The 22,916-nt window shown below is 40.3% G+C and overlaps 1 protein-coding gene across 13 annotated transcripts in view; it reads right to left on the bottom strand.

Annotated features, from left to right (window-relative positions):
• Positions 1–22,610, bottom strand: part of dnm1a (dynamin 1a) — a 136,295-nt gene extending 113,685 nt beyond the window's left edge. For 10 of the 13 annotated variants that reach the window (XR_009811432.2, XM_061927137.2, XM_061927136.2 and 7 more), the window contains exons 1-2: positions 22,331–22,609; positions 3,870–3,943 (exon numbers count right to left, since the gene is read on the bottom strand). Coding sequence is in view for 12 of the 13 variants with exons in the window: in XM_061927137.2 (XP_061783121.1) it covers positions 3,870–3,943; positions 22,331–22,491 (235 nt within the window). In the remaining variant the exon portion in view is untranslated. Of the gene's footprint in view, positions 1–3,869; positions 3,944–22,330 lie in introns of all 13 variants that reach the window. The other 3 variants (XM_061927145.2, XM_061927140.2, XM_061927142.2) reach the window with 1 other exon arrangement.
• Between the last annotated feature and the right edge of the window lie 306 nt (positions 22,611–22,916).

The raw sequence follows: 22,916 nt of genomic DNA, 5'->3' as shown, positions 1-22,916 counted from the left end.
CTTATTTATCCAGCTTCCGTACTTCTTTGTATACACTTTACAAGAAATACATTGTTGGCAAACTCCGTAGCTTGCTAGCTTGTGCACGCCAGCTTTCTGAGACTCTTATTTTGTTAGCGCAGGCAGGATGAAGCAGAGCTTTTATTGTGCAACTGTGCAGTCGGTCTTTGGAGTTTTGACGACAGGTACGGCGCCAGAGTCTGTTGAAATAAAGTGTTTCTCGCCTTCCTGTTGGTAATTTTAATGAGCTGGCAGCAGCCAGCGTCATCTCAGAAGACCCTCGGGTGCCGTGAATGTCAATTAAGTGACGAAAGTGACGTCATAGTGAAGATTTATGATCGCTCATTTTTAGGACTATTTTTTTAATGCCTGGCTGGTGATCGACTGACACACCCTCCACGATCGACCGGTAGATCGCGATCGACGTAATGAGCACCCCTGGTCTGGATAATAAAAAATCCATTGTAACTAGTACAAAGGTGCCCAAGTCTGGCCTGGGGGCCATTTTTGGCCCACAGCTTGTTTTTTCATTGGCCCTTAGAACATTTTTAAATCATTAATAAGACATATGTTTGGATAATTGGATATTTTGGCAGTCTAGCGCAGATGGCAGCCTTCTGGGAACTTGGTTCCTGGTTCGTATTCAGCTTCCACCATCCTAATCCAATCCAATCCACTTTATCTATATAGCATATTTCAAAAAAACAATATAAGTTTCACAAAGTGCTGCACAGAAGTTGAGACATTGATTGATTGGAACTTTTATTAGTAGATTGCACAGTACAGTACATATTCCGTGCAATTGACCACTAAATGGTAACACCCGAATAAGTTTTTCAACTTGTTTAAGTCGGAGTCCACGTTAATCAATTCATGGTAAGAGAGTCAGTAATATAAAACATTTAACTATAAAGGAATAAATACATCAAATACATCAAAGAAAAGAAAATAGACTAAAATCACACAACTCTCACGCTGGTTTAAAAGCCAAAGAGTAAAAATATGTTTTAATACGTGATTTAAAACTCATTAAAGAGGGAGTTGTTCGAATAGCAAGAGAGATATTTTTCCAAAGTTTTGGAGCCACAGCATAAAATGCACGATCACCTCTGGATTTTAAACGGGTTTTTGGGACGACAAGAAGAAACTGATCAGCTGACCTCAGAGACCTTGTGGGGGTGTACATTTTTAAAAGGTCTGACATATATTGTGGCGCTAATCCATTGAGAGATTTAAAAACAAACAACAATATTTTCAAATGAATTCTAAAATGAACTGGGAGCCAGTGAAGGGATGCTAAAATGGGGGGTAATGTGTTCATATTTTTTAGTTCCAGTTATAAGGCGAGCAGCAGCATTTTGGACTAACTGCAATCGAGCGATACAGGCCTGGGTTATTCCAACGTAGAGGGAGTTGCAGTAGTCCAAATGTGATGAAATAAAAAGCATGGATTACCCGCTCAAATTCGTCAAAAGATAAAACTGATTACATTTTTGCTATAAGTCTTAGATGATAAAAACTACATCGAACAACGGAGTTTAATCTGATGTTCCAATTTAAAAGCATTGTCGAACTTAAATCAAGATTTGTGACTGTGGATTTTAAATAAGGCATCGGGGGGTCCAGGTCACTGGGGGGAGCATTCTGTTTGACTTTGGAGTCGAATAAAATAATTTCCGTTTTGTTTCATTTCATTGTTTCGGTCTCATTTAAGTTTAGAAAGTTTACTGCCAACCATGCTTTTATGTTATCAGGACAATTTAAAAGTGATTTTAAACTTGTGTCACTTTTTTTTTTTAAAGGGACATATACAGTATTTGCGTATCATCCGCATAAAGATGATATGATATATTATGTTTTTTTTAAATGTGTTGAATGGGCAGGATGTACACTGAGAACAGGATTGGTCCTAGAATTGAACCCTGAGGGACACCATAGAACAAGCCGAATCATCAATTTGGATTTTAAAAGTTCTGTTTGTCAGATATGACCTTAACCGTTTCAAGGGGGTGCCTTTTTTTTAAACCTAGTCACGGCCGTTGTGTTGTTGGGCAAGACCCTTCACCCACCTTACTTCTGATAGGTCGTGGTTAGCGCTTTGCATGGCATGAGTGTGTGAATGGATGAATGTGATGTATAATGTAAAGCACTTTGGGTATCGTGCAGCTCTAGTAAACCGTTATATAAATACCGGCCATTCACTATATTACACTACAGTGATAACTCAGTTTGTGAGATTAACTGGTTCCGTGACGGATTTCGTAACCTAAAATACTTCTATCTCAAATCAATGTTCCCCATTTAAATGAATTCAAATGAAATTATTATTTTGCAAAAACAACACCCCAATCTTAAGATGTAACATGCACTATAATATGAAAAGCAAACTTCCAGATAACAAATGTTGTATCAAAAACAACTACAGTAGTTCTATGAAGTAATGTCAAAATAATGTACAGCATTCACCTTGGAAAGCAGATTTCTACGGTATCTCCATCCAGCTGCAGTGTATTGTAGCGTCCCGGAAGAGTTAGTGCTGCAAGGGGTTCTGGGTATTTGTTCTGTTGTGTTTATGTTGTGTTACGGTGCGGATGTTCTCCCGAAATGTGTTTGTCATTCTTGTTTGGTGTGGATTCACAGTGTGGCGCATATTTGTAACAGTGTTACAGTTGTTTATACGGCCACCGTCAGTGTGACCTGTATGGCTGTTGACCAAGTATGGATGGCATTCACTTGTGTGTGTGAAACTCCGTAGGTATTATGTGACTGGGCCGGCACGCAAAGGCAGTACCTTTAAGATTTATTGGCACTCTGTACTTCTCCCTACATCTGTGTACACAGTGGCGTTTTAAAAAGTCATAAATTTTACTTTTTGAAACCAATACCGATAATTTTGAAACCGATACCGATAATTTCCGGTATTTATCGGCCGATAATATCGCCAGTCCGATATTATCAGACATCTTTAATTATTGTTATTATTTTAAATCTGTCCTTTCTAATCCATTTTCTACCGCTTGTTACTCTCGGTGTCTCCTAGCTGCTCAGGCAAATCATATTGTTTAAAAATGCATTTTCCCATCGATAACGTGACATTTCTTCAAAATAGCCACCCTTTGCTCTGATTACTTTTTCTTGGCATTCTCTCGATGACCTTCAAGAGGTAGTCACCTGAAATGGTTTTCACTTCACAGGTGAGCTTGAAGCTCATCGAGAGAATGCCAAGAGTGTGCACAGCAGTAATCAGAGCAAAAGGGTGGCTATTTTGAAGAAACTAGAATATAAAACATGTTTTCAGTTATTTCACCTTTTTTTTGTTAAGTACATAACTTAACAAAAGTATATATATATATATATATATTTTTTTTTTTTTTTGTGTTTGTTTTGTTTTTGTTTTTGTTTTTGTTTTTTTTACTTTTTAACTAAGATTTTGGACTCTGTATATATATATATATATATATATATATATATATATATATATATATATATATATATATATATATATATATATATATAAAATATACATATATACATATATATATATATTTTTTTTATACATAGATATATACTGTATATATACAGAGTCTATATACATATATATACAGTATATATATATATATATATATATATATATATATATATTTATATATATATATATATATATATATATATATATATATATATATATATATATATATATATATATATATATATATATATATATATATATATATATATATATATATATATATATACATATATCAGTTTGGGGACCCCTGGACTAGACTATGGCTTTTAACATTCAGGGCGAATAATTACTGCTTTGAAGTACAATTTAAAGCAATTTTAGATTCGCATTTGGTTCTCACCTGTGGGACAGTTCATCAGTTGCAGGACCAAAGGTCGACGAGTCACAATGCCAGAACCGCGTGGAAGGAAATCTCTGCAAACACACAGCAAGACACTGTGAGCATTTTTTTTACTGATAATGTCTGGTGGTGTTCATGTGTATTGTTTACATATTTGCTTTTATGAGCAGCATAGTCCTAGTGCCCCTGCAGGCTTTTGTTTATTATGTAACATCAGGACGGAGCGTGAGTGTGTCTCCACCAGCTGACATGACAAATCAAACTCACTGATGTGTAGCATCCTTATGTGCATCTTTACTATATCCTTATGTTTGTTATCAACACACTGTATTTAGCTTCTTGCATAACCATAAACATTGTATTGTGCGAATGTGTGTGGGTGTGTGGGTGTGTGTACGTGTGTGTGTGTGTGTGTGTGTGTGTGTGTGTGTGTGTGTGTGTGTGTGTGTGTGTGTGTGTGTGTGTGTGTGTGTGTGTGTGTGTGTGTGCCCATTTGAAGCAGTATGCGACAGTGTCATTTAAAAAACGCTTTGAACGCATTTTGCCAACATGATGCAATTTTAAAGGGGGACAGATGCTGCTGACTGCAGGTCTTAATCATCATCCTCAAAAACTTTAAGTCAAAGACCATCTAAGTACACCAAGTACAAGGATGGAAAAACTAATCTGTTGTAGGTTCAAGCTGCGACCATCCTAAAACCTTAAATTTCATATTTGCAATATTTTGAGGAATACTTCTGGCGCAATCCACCTGAAACACAATGTCCAGTGCAGTGGACATTTGTTTTAGTCTATCTTCTTTTTGTCAGAGTTTAATCTTGCGCTGTTATGCATCACACAAATGTCCACTGCAGAGGGCGCTGGTTTCCCAGGAGGTTACTACTTGCCACACAAGTGTAAAAAGAAGTGACATGAACAAATATAGGCATTATTTAACTTTGAGTACAAGTGCCTTGTGAAACTTTTTAAAGGAATTTAAGTAGAGATGTCCGATAATATCGGACTGCTGATATTATCGGCCGATAAATGCTTTAAAATGTAATATCGGAAATTATCGGTATCGGTTTCAAAAAGTAAAATGTATGACTTTTTAAAACGCCGCTGTACGGAGTGGTACACGGACGTAGGGAGAAGTACAGAGCAGTTGTGTCTCCCAGTCATACTTGCCAACCCTCCCGAATTTCAGTGCCCCTCCCGAATTTCTCCCGATTTCCACCCAGACAACAATATTGGGGGCGTGCCTTAAAAGCACTGCATTTGCGTGCCGGCCCAATCACATAATATCTACGGCTTTTGACACACACAAGTGAATGCAACGCATACTTGCTCAACAGCCATACAGGTCACACTGAGGGTGGCCGTACAAACAACTTCAACACTGTTACAAATATGCGCCACACTGTGAACCCACACCAAACAAGAATGACAAACACATTTCGGGAGAACATCCGCACCGTAACACAACATAAACACAACAGAACAAATACCCAGAACCCCTTGCAGCACTAACTCTTCCGGGACAGTACAATATACACCCCCCGCTACCCCCTAACCCCCCACACACCTCAACCCCGCCCCCCCAACCTCGCCCACCTCAACCTTCTCATGCTCTTTCAGGGAGAGCATGTCCCAAATTCCAAGCTGCTGTTTTGAGGCATGTCAAAAAAAAATTGTGGTCGGGGGTGGGGTGGGGGCGTGGTTGGGGGCGTGGTTAAGAGGAGAGGAGTATATTTACAGCTAGAATTCACCAAGTATTTCATATATATAAATATTTATTCTATCATATATATATATATATATATATATATATATATATATATATATATATATATATATATATATATATATATATATATATACACACCCTCTCTGATGATGCATTCTGCTTCGTCTCCTTGTTGTGTGCGCAGTTGTGCACTGCACTCTCTAAAAGCCCTAGATGTTATTGTCACATATGCATGTACAGTAGATGGCAGTATTGTCCTGTTTAAGAGTGTCACAACATTTCTGTTTATGGCAGACAAACTGCTTTACAGTAGACGAAAACGTGACTATTGTTGTGTGTTGTTACTGCGCTGGGAGGACGTTAATGAAACTGCCTAACAATAAACCCACATAAGAAACCAATAACTCGCCCTCGACCATTCTACAGTTATAACGTGATTGGGCAGGCACGCTGTTTATATTGTGGGAAAGCGGACGTGAAAACAGGCTGTCGACACGTCACTCAAGTTCGCATGGAGCTGGAGGGGGCGTGGCCTCCAGCTCCGCCTGAATTTCGGGAGATTTTTGGGAGAAAATTTGTCCCGGGAGGTTTTCGGGAAGGGCGCTGAATTTCGGGAGTCTCCCGGAAAATCCGGGATGGTTGGCAAGTATGCCAGTAGATGGCAGTCAAACATAAGAGATAAGTGTAGGCTGCACCGTTTGATGTGCTTCAACATACAAGTATTATTATGGTGTGTGTATAGGGTAAAACATAATATCTGGCGTTTTGTTTCGCAATATTATGCAAAAGCAACTTTTCTTACCTTTTGGTACGTGCTGATCTGTATTTGGGATCTGCATAAATCCTGAAAAATTACGCGAGTCCGCCTTTGTAGTCCGTGCCGACACCGTAGTCGATAAGCTTCTTCTTTTTCTCTATCTTCTTGTTATGTGGCATTCATCCTGCGCTGATGCTATTTCTATCATAAAGTAGTGTAAAGTTCTTACTTATATCTGTCAGTAAACTCGCCATGAAAGCGCTAAAACATACCGGTATAGTGAGTTTACATTATTCACCCAAGGAACTTTAGTTATTAGAATTCCGGTCGGACAGTTTTTCACGGGACACATTTCCGGTGTTGTTGTTTCCGGATGAGGAGATGCTGCTCCGTTATTGATTGAAGTAAAATCTGAATGTCATTAAAACAGTTAGCTCCATTTTGACACTTCTTCCACTCCCGTCCTTGCACGCTACACTGCTACAACAAAGATGACGGGGAGAAGGTGAGCAATGTAAATAAGACCGCCCACAAAACGGCGCACCCGGACGCGACTGTCAGAAAGCGGCTTGAAGATGATCTGTAAAACATAATCTATGCAACATTTTGACCAAAGAACCACCATTACATGTTATGTAGACCAGTGTTTTTCAACCACTGTGCCGCGGCACACTAGTGTACCGTGAGATATTGTCTGGTGTGCCGTGGGAGATTATGTAATTTCACCTAATTGGGTTAAAAATATTTTTTGCAAACCAATAATCCGCAAATGTGCCATTGTTGAGTGTCTGTGCTGTCTAGAGATCGGCAGAGTAACCGTGTAATACTCTTCCATATCAGTAGGTGGCAGCAGGTAGCGAATTGCTTTGTAGATGTCGGGAACATGGTTTGTCGTGATCACAATATGCAGACGACAGCGGGAGGCAGTGTGGAGGTAAAAAGGTATCTAATGCTTAAACCAAAAATAAACAAAAGGTAAGTGCCGCTAAGGAAAGGCATTGAAGCTTAGGGATGGCAAAACGGAGGGAAAACTGAACTGGCTGCAAAGTAAACAAAAACAGAAATGCTGGACGACAGCAAAGACTTACAGCGTGTGGAGAAGAAGACGGCGTCCACAAAGTACATCCATACATGGCATGACAATCAACAACAAAATAGGAGCGCAAGACAAGAACTAAAACACTACACACAGGAAAACACCAAAAAATTCGAAATAAGTCACGGCGGGATTATGACAGGTCGTGACAGGTCACCTACTTTGAGACAAGAGCTATAGTGGTGCACGGTTGAATTATTATCCAACAATTGCGAGAACAACTTTTTATTGTCAATATCGGATGCTGAGTTTAATTTTTCAATGTTTTCTGCTGGTGGTGTGCCTCAAGATTTTTTCAATGAAAAAAAAAGTGCCTTGGCCCAGAAAAGGTTGAAAAACACTGATGTAGACCACAAGGAAGTGTTTTACATTCAGAAAAAAAAAATAATAATATGACCATTTAATGCGCCCTATAATCTGGTGCGCCTTATATATGAAGAAAGCTAAAAAATAGACCATTCATCGGCAATATACCTTATAATCCGGTGCGCCCTATGGTCCGGAAAATACGGTAGTTATTTTAGTTGACGTTGGGTTAAATTTTTGCATAAAACTCTCTCTCTTGTATTGGATCACATTGGATGGTGCAGGCTGCGATGAGGTGGCGACTTGTTCAGGGTGTACCCCGCCTTCTGCCCGATTGTAGCTGAGATAGGCTCCAGCGCCCCCCGCGACCCCAAAAGGGAATAAGCGGTAGAAAATGGATGGATGGATGGATGGTGCAGGTGTGCCTGAGTTAGCCGACTTGCAACATAATGCAAAGCGTGTGAACTCTCGTCCACGGAGCCAATGAAAAGGCAGGTTGCTTCATGGTGGATGTGCAGATTAAAGCCGAGCCATTGCAGGAAGATAGAAAGAGGGATTAGAGTTAATCCTCTGCAACCGAATGAATGCTCTCCTCTTCTGTCCACACTTTCTCATGGTTTAATACTGTTTATCACATTTTGAGACGTCAAAAAAAACAACTTTAAATCACAATGCTGCAACAGGAGAGTTCGAATAATAATCCTAAAAATGACAATAAAGTGTCTTCTTTGGCGATGGTTACTATTTGACTGTTGTTGCCTCCTTCCCATGAGCGGAGCTGTTATAATTCATCACAATGCTTCAGGCCGCCACTCGTTACATAATATGTGAAAGCTCAGGCAATGTCTCATAGTGTAGATGCAATCTCCATGTGGGGGTGGGAAGAGTCATGACAGCCAGTTATAAGTCATTCCTGCGCTCGATTGGCTGCAAACGTGTAGCTATTATGCAAAAATTGACTTTTATAGCAGTAATATGTGTTCCTTTTTATGAGCGACGAACGTGAGGAAAATCCATCATCTTCCTCACTTGTTGGGAGAAAAGGCACTCGAAAACTGCTTACACCATGGACACGACCCACTGTGTATACACCCAACCCCTTTGGGTAAAAAAAAATACAAATAAAAAATCAAAAAAAAAAAAAAGGCTTTGCTACACATCCTAAAATGAATCCCCGAATTATCCGACACGACAACAATCTGTCAGTCAGCTCCAGTACAGACATGTTGATCATGTTGTTTTCCTCCTTTCAAATATGAGTATTATGTTAGCACTGTAGCTCACATAGCTATGCTAGTGTTGTTTACGTTTGTGTTACGTTGTTGTATGTGATATACGGCATCACCAAAAATGATTCCCGGGCGCGGCACCGCTGCTGCCCACTGCTCCCCTCACCTCCCAGGGGGTGAACAAGGGGATGGGTCAAATACAGAGAACAAATTTCACCACATTAGGTGACAATCATTGGTACTTTAACTTAACTTAACTTAACTTATTATGTACCCTTATTACCATTAAATAAAACATAACACTAAAGGAGAAATAAATATAGATCAACTTACAACAAAAATTGTTATAAGCACACCTCTGCATAATATTGTGTCCTTACTCAGTGGCCTAGTGGTTTGCAGTGTTGGGTTAGTTACTGAAAAGCAGTAACTAGTTACAGTTACTAGTTACTTCATTTCAAAAGTAACTCAGTTACTAACTCAGTTACTTACACCAAAAAGTAATGCGTTACTGTGAAAAGTAACTATTTAGTTACTTCTTTTTTCTTTTCTTTTTTAAAGCTCCAATTAATGCCCTTTTAGCCTTCATTTCAGTACTGTTATTGCACTGGAGAATAATACAATGTGTTGATCAACTTGACATGCATTTGCATCACTCAACTCTGCTAAGCAATGTGCTCTACATACAACACACAAAGACAAAGATATGTTACAAAGGCCAATTTGTTTCTGGCCAGAACAAATTGACAAAACTATTTTAAATAGCTGCAACATAACATACATAAGTAACAAACAGCATAATAACAGCATAGATGTAAACCAAGAAAGGCACACACTACATACACAAATTCTAACCAGGCATTTTCTTCCTCAAGTAATTCTTATACAAAATCATGTCTGAAACCCAGAACACTACACATTTCCCCAGTTTTAGTTTAGAGATAAGGAAAGATTGGCCTGGCCCACTAGCATCCCTCTTTATGTTTGTCAACTTTATAGTCTATACATTTAGAGTGATGTGATAATCAAACACTCTAGAAGTCTAGAATGAAAGAGTATATAAGAGAATTGACAGCAACGTTCCCTCTCAGGAGCGCGCATGTGCAATTTCGCACTGCTCAAGCGTCCTCTGCGCACGGCAAATCTATGCCATGCACAAAATCAAATAAAAAAATAAGCGCATAACAATTTTCGACACGACACGGACACGACAGAGAAAACCGTTTTCGTCATCATTGTTCAAATATTGTAACGTCTGTCGAGACGCTTTGAGGACATGAATTCCATCCATCACTTTACTGAGCAAAACTCTTTACTGTCGGCCATAAACACATCACCAAAACATTAGTAAAAAAAATGATATCTAGCAAAACTGGTCATTTTCTGCAGTACAAACCAGACCAAAAGCAACTTTGTTATATCAACAGCAGCCGCTCGCTCTCTCACGTGCGCCAACACATGCACATATGGCACTTAGCCAGTGATGCGTTTACAGCCACACAAAAAGTCGGACAACTCCAACACCACACATAAAGTGTCATTCCAGGTGGTTACACTATGATTTACCAATCAAATGTGTGCTTATTCTAGTGTCATTTATTAGGAATCTTAATTTATAAATATTAATCATTAAATGCTGTTAGTATATTAAATAAATACTAATAAAAATATATTTTTTTACAAACAGGAAGTTGCAGGAATGTACACATGATCCCCTGCTTACATCTCATTGTGCAACATGTGAATGTTTTAATGGGAACTAAATGCAATGTCTGAAAGGGGTACAAATTATTTCCAAAGCAGGACCTCCACCCAGACAAACAATACAAGTACACAGTTCATGAAAAACAATATTTTTTGTTATTGTCATTATAAGTGGGCCTAAACACTTATATTAGAAATGGAAATGACTGCTGTCATTTGATTATAATAATAAGAGAATGTTGTCTGTCTATCTGTGTTGGCCCTGTGATGAGGTGGGGACTTGTCCAGGGTGTACCCTGCCTTCCGCCCGAATGCAGCTGAGATAGGCTCCAGCGACCCCGAAAGGGACAAGCGGTAGGAAATGTATGGATGGATGGAGATGTAAGTTGTTATTTAGTGAGGTTTGGGACAGGTGTGCTGCTGGTGTAGCCACAGTGTGCACGTCTAAAGTTGCTCACATGGACTCCACTCAATGCTCAGAGAGTTTTTGCGTTTGCTCACACATGAACAATTAGAGGGAACATTGATTGACAGAGTGTGTACCTTCAGCGGTGAATGGTGGTGGTGGTGGAGGTGAAGTGGCATCAGAGTCTCTGTCTCTCTTTACTAGCTTCGTCGAAGCATGTTGCTATGTAGCTTGTTTCAGCAGATTTGAATTGCTGTTTTGGGCAGTAGATGGCATCTTTGATCCAAAGCACAATTTACATTTAACTAAAATGTTATTTTCTTTGTGCTCGACAAAAGAAAAGTAGTGAAAATATCTCCATGTTAGCAAACTCGGCTCCTGGCTCCGCCATGATCAGACACGCCCCCCCCCTCGCTCCCCACACTCACACTCAGACACACCCACACAGAGCGCATGTCTCTCTCTCTTCTCCGGCTTGTGACACAAGAAGAATCAGCTCAGCGCTCCGATAAAATACACTTTATACTACATAAAAAGTAACGTAAAATAACGCAGTAACGCATCATGTAGTAACGGTAACTGAGTTACTGAATATAAAAAAATAACGCGTTAGATTACTAGTTACCGCCGAAACTAACGGCGTTACAGTAACGCGTTACTTTGTAACGCGTTAGTCCCAACACTGGTGGTTTGAGTGTCCGCCCTGAGATTGGTAGGTTGTCAGTTCAAACCCCGGCCGAGTCATACCAAAGACTATAAAAATGGGACCCATTACCTCCCACTCAGCATTAAGGGTTGGAATTGGGGGTTGAATCACCAAAAATGATACCCGGGCGTGGCCACGGCTGCTGCCCACTGCTCCCCTCACCTCCCAGGGTGTGATCAAGGGTGATGGGTCAAATGCAGAGTTAATTTCGCCACACCTAGTGTGTGTGTGACAATCATTGGTACTTTAACCTTAACTTTAATTTAGGGCAGTGCTTTTCAATTATTTTCTGGTACTCTCTGCGGCGACTATAAATGGTATAATTTGTCTGAAAAGTTGTAAGTACGCCTCTGCATAGCAGTGCATCCTTATTACCATTAAATAAAACATAACACTAAAGGAGAAATAAATACAGATCAACTTACAACAAAAAGTGTTATAAGCACACCTCTGCATAATATTGTATCCTTACTCAGTGATCTAGTGGTTTGAGTGTCCGCCCTGAGATCGGTAAGTTGTCAGTTCAAACCCCGGCCGAGTCATACCAAAGACTATAAAAATGAGACCCATTACCTCCCTCCTTGGCACTCAGCATTAAGGTTTGGAATTGGGGGTTAAATCACCAAAAATGATACCTGGGCGTGGCCACCGCTGCTGCCCACTGCTCCCCTCACCTCCCAGGGGGTGATCAAGGGTGATGGGTCAAATGCAGAGTTAATTTCGCCACACCTAGTGTGTGTGTGACAATCATTGGTACTTTAACCTTAACTTTAATTTAGGGCAGTGCTTTTCAATTATTTTCTGGTACTCTCTGCGGCGACTATAAATAGTATAATTTGTCTGAAAAGTTGTAAGTACGCCTCTGCATAGCAGTGCATCCTTATTACCATTAAATAAAACATAACACTAAAGGAGAAATAAATATAGATCAACTTACAACAAAAATTGTTATAAGCACACCTCTTCATACTGTTGTATCCTTACTCAGTGATCTAGTGGTTAGAGTGTCCGCCCTGAGATCGGTAGGTTGTCATTTCAAACCCCGGCCGAGTCATACCAAAGACTATAAAAATGGGACCCATTACCTCTCTGCTTGGCACTCAGCATCAAGGGTTGGAATTGGGGGTTAAATCACCAAAAATGATGATGGAACAAATTTCACCACATTAGGTGACAATCATTGGTACTTTAACTTAACTTAACTTAACTTATTATGTCGGACGAGCACAGAGTTAACGTGTACAGTCGTCCGTCGCCACATCACGCTTCGGAGTTTGATGCCACATGTCAAACATGCTTTATCAGTATCATGCAGTTTCATGCTTCAAGCCCTGCTTCGAAAAAGCTGTGCACTACAAAACGTGCTCATTGTAGCAATTCATCCTGACTTGGTCATTTGGATGGAAGTTAAAGTGTTTATATGCTGTGCTCCTGAGTCAATGTTGCTGATCAATTTGAACTTATAATTATTTATTGAATTTATCTAAGTTAATTTTTCCTTATGAAATGGTTCAAGTTAGAGATGTCCGATAATATCAGCATTTAAAATGCTTTAAAATGTAATATCAGAAATGATCGGTTTCAAAAAGTAAAATGTATGACTTTTTAAAACGCCTCTGTATGGAGTGGTACACGGACGTAGGGAGAAGTACAGAGCAGAGCATACTTGGTCAACAGCCATACAGGTCACACTGAGGGTTCCGTATAAACAACTGTAACACTGTTACAAATATGCGCCACACTGTGAACCCACACCAAACAAGAATGACACATTTCGGGAGAACATCCACACCGTAACACAACATAAACACAACAGAACAAATACCCAGAACCCCTTGCAGCACTAACCTTCCAGGACGCTACAATATACACCCCCCACAACCCCCTACCCCCCCGCCACTTTGTGACTTCAATAATAAATATGGCAGTGCCGTGTTGGCATTTTTTTCCATAACTTGAGTTGATTTATTTTGGAAAACCTTGTTACATTGTTTAATGCATCCATCACAACAAAAATGAGGCATAATAATGTGTTAATTCCACAACTGTATATATCGGTATCGGTTGATATCGGAATCGGTAATTAAGAGTTGGACAATATCGGAATATCGGAAATCGGCAAAAAAGCCATTATCGGACATCTCTAGTTCAAGTAGGTCAAAAAATTGCTGGATTTAATTTTTTTCAGGCAAATGGATGTACTTTAAATATTTTTTGTTACAGACTACGAAACAATGTTAATAACGTTATTCTGTGTTGTGTGTTGATCTGTTTTTCTTTCTTTTTATGTTTTTTTGTTTTATTTAACATTAATAAGGATACAATATTATGCAGAGGTGTGCTTATAACAATTTTGTTGTAATGTGTGAAGTGAAGTGAATTATATTTATAGAGCGCTTTTCTCTAATGACTCAAAGCGCTTTTACATAGTGAAACCCAATATCTAAGTTACATTTAAACCAGTGTGGGTGGCACTGGGAGCAGGTGGGTAAAGTGTCTTGCCCAAGGACACAACGGCAGTGACTAGGATGGCGGAAGTGAGAATCGAACCTGGAACCCTCGAGTTGCTGGCACGGCCACTCTACCAACCGAGCTATGCCGCCCCTAATTTGATCTATATTTCTTTCTCTTTTAGTGTTATGTTTTATTTAATGGTAGTAAGGATGCACTGCTATGCAGAGGCGTACTTACAACTTTTCAGACAAATTATAATTAAAGCACTGCCCTAAATTAAGCATTTTTAAAGAATAAAAGTGGCTAAATGTACTAAAAATGTCAAAACTACAGCAGGATTAGCCACTAGATGAGACCAAACCAACCAGAGCGCAATAATAAGTATCGTGGCCACTGATTGGCTCAGCATTAATATGTTAAAATAAATGAGTGTAAAGGTGTATATTGCTATTGAGAGGCCTCTCATGATGTTAAACAATGAAAATATTTAATTTATAACTCCTACTTCGCGGGAATAATTTTCTCACGGTCAGGCCCGGAACCAATTAACAACGCTAAGCGAGGGATCACTGCATTATTCATTTAATTGTGGATAAAGTGCGCAACGGTGCTTCTTGGAATCACATACTCTGTGGAAGACAGGTGTGCACAAACACAGCTGATTAGATGGCATTGGCGTTGTTAGGCCTATTTTAGGGGGGCTCAAGCCCCCCTAAAATATTCTTAAGCCCCCCTAAATAATTTGGTGTTATATTTTTTGTAATTTTTTTTTTTACAAATACATATTCATTATAAAGTGGCCCGAATATGAGTTTAAATAAATAATCATATAACCTGTTATTATTCACTCAGTTTCCCCTCACTTCCTAGCGTAAGGTAGAGAGCCCCTTTAGTGCGTCGGTATCCAATCCATTCCACTTGTTCATATAGAAAATGCCCACATCACTCAAATTCCATGCCGCATTTTCTCTGTGACCTTGCTTGCGGTCCTGTAGATGTACGAAGCACATTATCTTCCTTTACAATGAGTGAAGCTGCACAAAACCTTATGTGTGCAATTGTAAATAATTTAGTTTTTAAGTTTTGTGTTTCTTGTAGAATCTATATAAAGTAATATACATTAGCCTATTGTTAAAATAATGAAAAAAACATCATTAAATATATTTGTTTTATTGTATTGTTACATTAATAGCTGTTGTATTATTATAGGATGGCTTGTTAAACATTTCGTAGGATTTTCAGAGGGAGGAAAAACCAAGACATTTAATATCAAATGTAAAATGAATAAATACATAAAAAGAAAAAGAAAAAAAAATGGTTAAAAGCCATCGCCCCGGGGAGCATTTCATTTCGTCCCGTGCATTTAAAAAAAATAATAATAATAACAATGAATCATTTCTAAGTCTTTGTTAGCCGTTTGTGAAGTTTTGTGCTTGTGCGTAACGTTCGCTCGCATCCTGTGCATCCTGGGGGCTAAACCCCCCCTGTCCTTAAAAGCTAGTGACGCCCCTGTTAGATGGTAAATGGGTTATACTTGTAAAGCGCTTTTCTACCTTTTTAAGGAACTCAAAGCGCTTTGACACTATTTCCACATTCACCCACACATTCACACACTGATGGCGGGAGCTGCCATGCAAGGCGCTAACCAGGACCCATCAGGAGCAAGGGTGAAGTGTCTTGCTCAAGGACACGACGGACGTGACTAGGATGGTAGAAGGTGGGGATTGAACCAGGAACCCTCAGGTTGCTGGCACAGCCCCTCTCCCAACCGCGCCATGCCGTCCCCATTAGCATTAAAGTTACAGACACACAAAACGGCACATATAAACGGTCCAAATTTTGGCGTCACATTTTTAACGATCAGTAATTTAAATACAAGACCTTTCGTAAAAAGGAATATGTTTTGATACAGGATCTTATTACATGTAATGTGATATAAGCAAGCACCTCTCTGCCATTATGCGCATGATGTGAGTCTCCTATATGCTTTCTGTATTGATTGTGCTGACTGGAAGGTGCAGGATGGACAGCAGGAACAGAGCCAAAAAAACAAAACGAAAAAAACAGGTGTCGACAAAACCGCCCTAATCAGGCACGACGCACTTGCTATCTGTTTGGAGTGGCGCGGCCTTAGAGACGAACATGTGGGTTTACAGGCTGATAACGCCAATGCGCCACAATTGGCACACACACACACACACACAAAAAGCACTATAGAGAGCACACGCACATTGGTGCACAACATCACCGCGTAGCAAGATGTCTGCCTCAATAACCTCTCTTTTCAACACCATGTCAACCACATCACAAGAACTGCTTTCTTCCACCTCAAAAATATTGCCCGTCTCCGTCCATCCCTCTCCTTCTCTGCCGCTGAAACCACTGACGTGCGGTGAGGTTGATGGCTGGTGAGGCACTGACTTCATCACAGTCAGATTTACAAACATATGAACCCTAAAGAGTATCTTATTCACCATTTGATTGGCAGCAGTTAACGGGTTATGTTTAAAAGCTCATACCAGCATTCTTCCCTGCTTGGCACTCAGCATCAAGGGTTGGAATTGGGGGTTAAATCACCAAAAATTATTCCCGGGCGCGGCGCCGCTGCTGCCCACTGCTCCCCTCACCTCCCAGGGGGTGATCAAGGGATGGGTCAAATGCAGAGGACACATTTCACCACACCTAGTGTGTGTGTGACAATCATTGGTACTTTAACTTAACTTTAACTTTACACATACAAACTGTAGCACACAAAAAAGCACATTTAATAAAAAAAAAACGTTATTATGGTTGTGCTGGATTAATGCACCCCCGCCGTAGAATGCACCCCCTGACGGGAGTGTTATAACTAAAGCCCACACTTAAAACTTTCCACGTGCAAGATTGAATCTATTTAAAAAAGTTATTTAATAAGAAGCCAAAAAGTGCAAAAACAATAATGTTCGTGTTGGAGGAGTTGTGAATGAATGAAATATGAAATCCGTGCTGCAGTCTGCAGGTGTACCTAATGTTGTGGCCCTGCGGTCGTTCGCGGCTCCTCCAATGTGAGCATTGTTGTTTTTGCACTTTTTGGCTTCTTGTTGGGTGACTTTTTTGAGTGGGTTCGGTCTTGCACGTGGGGGGTTTGGGTGTGGGCTTTGGTTGGTGGGGCACTCCCGTCGGGGGGTGCGTTCTACGGCAGGGGGTGCATTAACCGGCACAAGGAGGCGGGATTACTGCGAGCCTCAGCCAGTGCGTCTTCGCAGCAGTTTTATGATTGTTCAGCACAAGAAATACGTTACACACATACAGTTGTTGACAAAATACACTGTACATTATATACCTCAGCTAACTAAACTATGGAAATGTATAATATAATTCATATAGCAATACGGTCTCACTGCACAGCAGGCCAGCAGTTAGCCGAGTCCGCAATCCATGTTGAGGCACAACTGAGTGACGTGCCTCAACTGGCTGCTGATCACCGCACCGTCTCTTCTCAGTATTTGAACGGCAAATGTGAAAATTCAGCGATTTTGAATAAAAATAATCTAAAACTGGTGAAGTTAAATGGAAAATAACTTTAGTATAATCACTGGATACATATAACAATTTAATTAATTTTTTTTCTTTTTACATTTTTTTTCTTTCCATGATGGCAGGTGAGGCCCTGCCACCACTGGCTGAAACCCTGATCCATGCCTTCATCACCGCCAGACTTGACTACTGTAACAGCATCCTCTTCGGCTCATCTTGCAAAATTCTCAATCAACTCCAATATATTCAAAACTCTGCCGCCCGCCCAGGGGCGCCGCTAGGGATTTTGGGCCCCATGAAAAGAATCTTTACAGGGCCCCCAACACAGTGTCATTATTTTTTCTGTATTATAATTTCATCATCATTAGGGGCCTCTCTGGGCCACCCTCCATCATGGGCCCCTAGAATCCGTCTCCTTTACCCCCCCCTTTTCTGCGCCCCTGCACCCGTCTGCTCACCCACACCCGCTCCCGAGAGCACATCACCCCAGTCCTCCAGAAACTCCACTGGCTCCCCGTTCCTCACCGGATCCACTTTAAAATCCTCCTCCTTACCCACAAAGCCCTCCACAACCAGGCCCCCTGCTACCTCACCAACCTGCTTCACCGCCATACCCCTTCACTCTTCTGATGCCAACCTCCTCTCCCCACCACTCAGAAACAAGCTCCGGACCTGGGGTGACAGAGCCTTCTCCATCGCTGCTCCCAACCTCTGGAACACTCTTCCCAAACCCATCCCGTGACTGCCCAGACCTACCCACCTTCAAAAGCCTTCTCAAAACACACCTATTCAGATCTGCTTTTAACCAGTGACTAGTGTTCTGTGTCTTGTAACGTCCTGTCTTGTAATTGTCCTGTATTATTGTGTATTTTACAATGTACTGCTTTTATATTTCCTGTATTTTATATTATTACTTTAAACTGTTTTATATTTAAAATGTTGTATCCTGTAAAGCGTCTTTGAGTGCTCTGAAAAGCGCTATACCAAATAAAATGTATTATTATTATTACCGTATTTTTCGGACTATAAGTCGCAGTTTTTTTTCATAGTTTGGCCGGGCTCCAGTCCGACTTATATATGTTTTTTTCCTTCTTTATTATGCATTTTCGGCAGGTGAGACTTATACTCCGGTGCGACTTATACTCCGAAAAATACGGTATATACAGCTCAATTTGTTATGTTATATTATTTAGCAGTGGTTCCTAACCTTGTTGGAGGTACCGAACCCCACCAGTTTCATATGCGCATTCACCGAACCCTTCTTTAGTGAAAAATAAAATGTTTTTTTTTCAAATTCAAGACAAAGTTATATGTTTTTGGTAACACTTTAGTATGGGGGACATATTCTAAGTAACAAAGACTTAATTTAGAGTTTTTTGGTTAGGGTCAGGGTTAGAGCATACTTGCCAACCCTCCCGGATTTTCCGGGAGACTCCCGAAATTCAGCGCCTCTCCCGAAAACCTCCCGGGACAAATTTTCTCCCGAGAATCTCCCGGAATTCAGGCGGACCTGAGTGACGTGTCGACAGCCTGTTTTCACGTCCGCTTTCCCACAATATAAACAGCGTGCCTGCCCAATCACGTTATAACTGTAGAATGATGGAGGGCGAGTTCTTGGTTTCTTATGTGGGTTTATTGCTAGGCAGTTTCATTAACGTCCTCCCAGCGCGGCAACAACACACAACAACAGCAGTCACGTTTTCGTCTACCGTAAAGCAGTTTGTCTGCCGTAAACAGCAATGTTGTGACACTCTTAAACAGGACAATACTGCCATCTACTGTGCTTGCATATATGACAATAACATCTACAGCTTTTAGAGAGTGCAGTGCACAACTGCGCACACAACAAGGAGACGAAGCAGAATGCATCATCAGAGAGGGTGTTCAGCATGGTTAGAAAAATAGTGACAGAGAATAGAACAAGGATGGACAATTCAACCCTTAACTCAACAATGAGTAGTTGAGTGTTATGTGTGTGTATATGTGTAAGTAAATGAACACTGAAATTCAAGTATTTCTCATATTTATATATATATATATATATATATATATATATATATATATTTATAGAATTCACTGAAAGTCAAGTATTTCTTACATACGGTATATATATGAAATACTTGACTTGGTGAATTCTAGCTGTAAATATACTCCTCCCCTCTTAACCACGCCCCCAAACCACGCCCCCCACCTCCCGGAATCGGAGGGTTAGGGTTATAATAAGACCATGCCGAATAAGGCATTAATAAGTACTTAATAATGACTAGTTAAGAGCCAATATGTCACTATTTTGCTATATTTTCTCCTAAAATAATTACTTTTTCATGTAAAATTATGACTTTTTAATGTAAAATGGTGACATTTGTCACGTAAAATTCAGACTTTTATCACAATATTGCCAATTTTTTTGGTGTTCTTGTAAAATAGTGACATTTTGTGAGTAAAATTATGACTTTTGTCATAATTTCGCCAAGTGAAATTCCAATTATTATTATAATATTGCCAACATTTTTGAAGTTTTCTTATAAAATTGTGACTTTTGTCGAGTAAAATTACGACTCTTCATAAAATTGCCAAAATGTTAAGCTTTTCTTGTAAAGTTGCGACTGTTATTGAGTAAAATTCGAACTTTTATCATAATACCGCACAAATGTTCAGTTTTTCTCGTAACATTTTGACTTGCGTCGAATAAAATTACGACTTTCATTATAATACTGCCAAAATTCTACGTTTTTCTTGTAAAATTCCAACTAATTTTTCACAACAAGCTGTTTTATATTTACATAATTTGTATATATTATTAATGTTGTAAATACAAATCTTTATATATCTAGAAAGGGTGGTCCTAAAGAGGTAGGCATTTTTCGGAGGTCTCAAGAAGGTAAAAAAATACAATATGAAATTTTTATTTGTCATGTCTGTGTGATCATGTTTTGTTTTAGTCATGTTCGGTTTTGTTTTTGGACTTTTTGTGCACTTTTGTTTTGTTTTGTCACCATAGCAACCCATTAGTTTTCACCTGTCACGTCACGCACCTGTTTCACGTTTTGAGTCACGCACTTGTTTTCGTTAATCATGTCGGTAGTATTTAAGTTCATTGTTTTCAGTTCGTCGTCCTGGCGAAATCCCGGATTCATACTCCTGTCACACTTTTACCTCTGTGCACTTCATAGTCCATGCCAAGTATGTTTTTTGTTTATTAATGCCACAGTTAGTGTTTTTGTTTAATTGTTCACAGTTTTTTGCCCACGTGCAAGTCTTTTTGTTTCGTTAGTCAAGTTTGTACATCCGCCTTGAGCGCGCTTTTTGTTCCTTTGAGTGTTATAAATAAATATGTATTCACCTTCACGCCATGACCAGTCCAGCTTTACTTGCATCTCGGGAAAACAAACACACCATAGTCCACGTCTTGACATTATTCACACGATGAGTCGGGTGTGTTTTGACCTCCGCCGAACCCCTGAGCCCTTAGGGTTCGATCGAACCCAGGTTAAGAACCACTGCTATATAGTGAAGTGTTTCACAATCATCCTCCTTCGCCAGCTCTCTTAGGAGGTGCGGCGTAATTCAGCAGAAGCTGTTGTTGCCATGTCAACAGCACACAAGGATGTGGACGAAGACATGCAATTATCCATAAGATACTCAAGGTGGAGATACGTGGTCCTTGAATGTTGAATAGGATGCTACACCATTAAAAATGTTAGAATATACTTAATGGTATGCTCTTGTTTCATATTGGAGGAGCCCTTACTCAGTAAAGGTGGCAGGTGCACAACATGTAAACACTAATGCGGGGTTACTCACCTAGTCCGCTTGCTAAAACAGGGATTAACACTTGTGGCACATGCGCTTGCCAGGCAAACGCGCAGATAAATGTGCCTGATTATGCCTTAAACTAGCTTTACATGTATTAGAATATCAAATAATCTGCTGCAGGGAGTGGATTTATGCTTGAAAGTGAGATTAGTTCAATTTCGAAGGGTGATAGCTCGACGTTAACTCCTGAGTACACTGATTCTGAGCAAAAAATTGCACGCGTTTGTGCACATTGCACGCAAGCATGCTCTTTGTTAATGTCCGTAATTAAAGGCGCTGTGTTGTTGCCTGCTGGTTAAGCTTCAACCCTCAAGCACTGGTGGAGGCCAGATGGAGGGGCTGAGCCGGAAGGGCTCACTCAAAGCTCAGGTGGACTCTCCCTCACTTCCTTTCTCTTGCTACAAGGTCAGCATAACACATCAACATGGCATATTTCCTTTTGTTTCGCATTGTTTTTATCTGCTTGAAGGCAGAATAGCTTGTACACAACAAAATTGTGTGTTTCCTAAAGTCAAGCTTATGATACTTGGCATGCACACTGCCTTCAAATACTATAATAATACTATAATAATAATGTTCCATAACAGATGCACTGTGTGCAATTAAAGGATGTTGCATTGGCATACATGAAACGAGAGGAAGAGGAGGTGGAGTGGGAAGAGGAAGAGGGGGATGGGGAGCATATAGGGTGTGATCAAAATGTGTTAAATGGCATAATGCATGATTCTTTTTGATATCCACTTACCTCCCCACGAAGTTCTCCAGCACCGAGCTCTTCCCCGCACTCTGTCCACCCACCACCGCAATCTGAGGCAGGTCAAGGTTGGCGTTCTGGCCGATGGCGGAAAAGGCATCCTGCATGCGGTTCACCAGGGGGATCAGATCCTCCATGCCCCGGTTCCCCATCTCGGCGAGTGTTTTCGATTGCGATGTCCTGTTTGTTTACTCTCGCTGAGCCTCCCTCGGTGTGCTCGGAATCACCTCAGCTCGTCGCCACCGCCGAGCACCGCAGGGGGGGGGAGGAGGATGAGGATGAGGATGAGGATGAGCTCCCCGGTGCAGGGAAACTGCTTGCAGTTTTACACTTTGGCCGCATGGTGGCTCACTGCTCCACTTAGAATGTGACTAATCATTTCTAACGACGTATGCGCCACTCTCAAAATCGTTTAAATGCATCTAAAACATATATTCATGGGCATTAATATAATGAACTAGATGAGGCAATTCCTGAAGGAATTGTGTGTGAATGCTCCAATACTGAAGTTGAACTGAAATACTGACAGAATGTAGTATGGATGTAACAATAGTTTGAATGTTTGAATGGTTTGAAT

This window comes from Nerophis lumbriciformis, linkage group LG32, assembly GCF_033978685.3.
Source record: "Nerophis lumbriciformis linkage group LG32, RoL_Nlum_v2.1, whole genome shotgun sequence".
NCBI classification, from domain to species: domain Eukaryota; kingdom Metazoa; phylum Chordata; class Actinopteri; order Syngnathiformes; family Syngnathidae; genus Nerophis; species Nerophis lumbriciformis.
The sequence above is the reverse complement of the archived record's forward strand: the minus strand, read 5'-3'. Positions and strand labels throughout refer to the sequence as shown.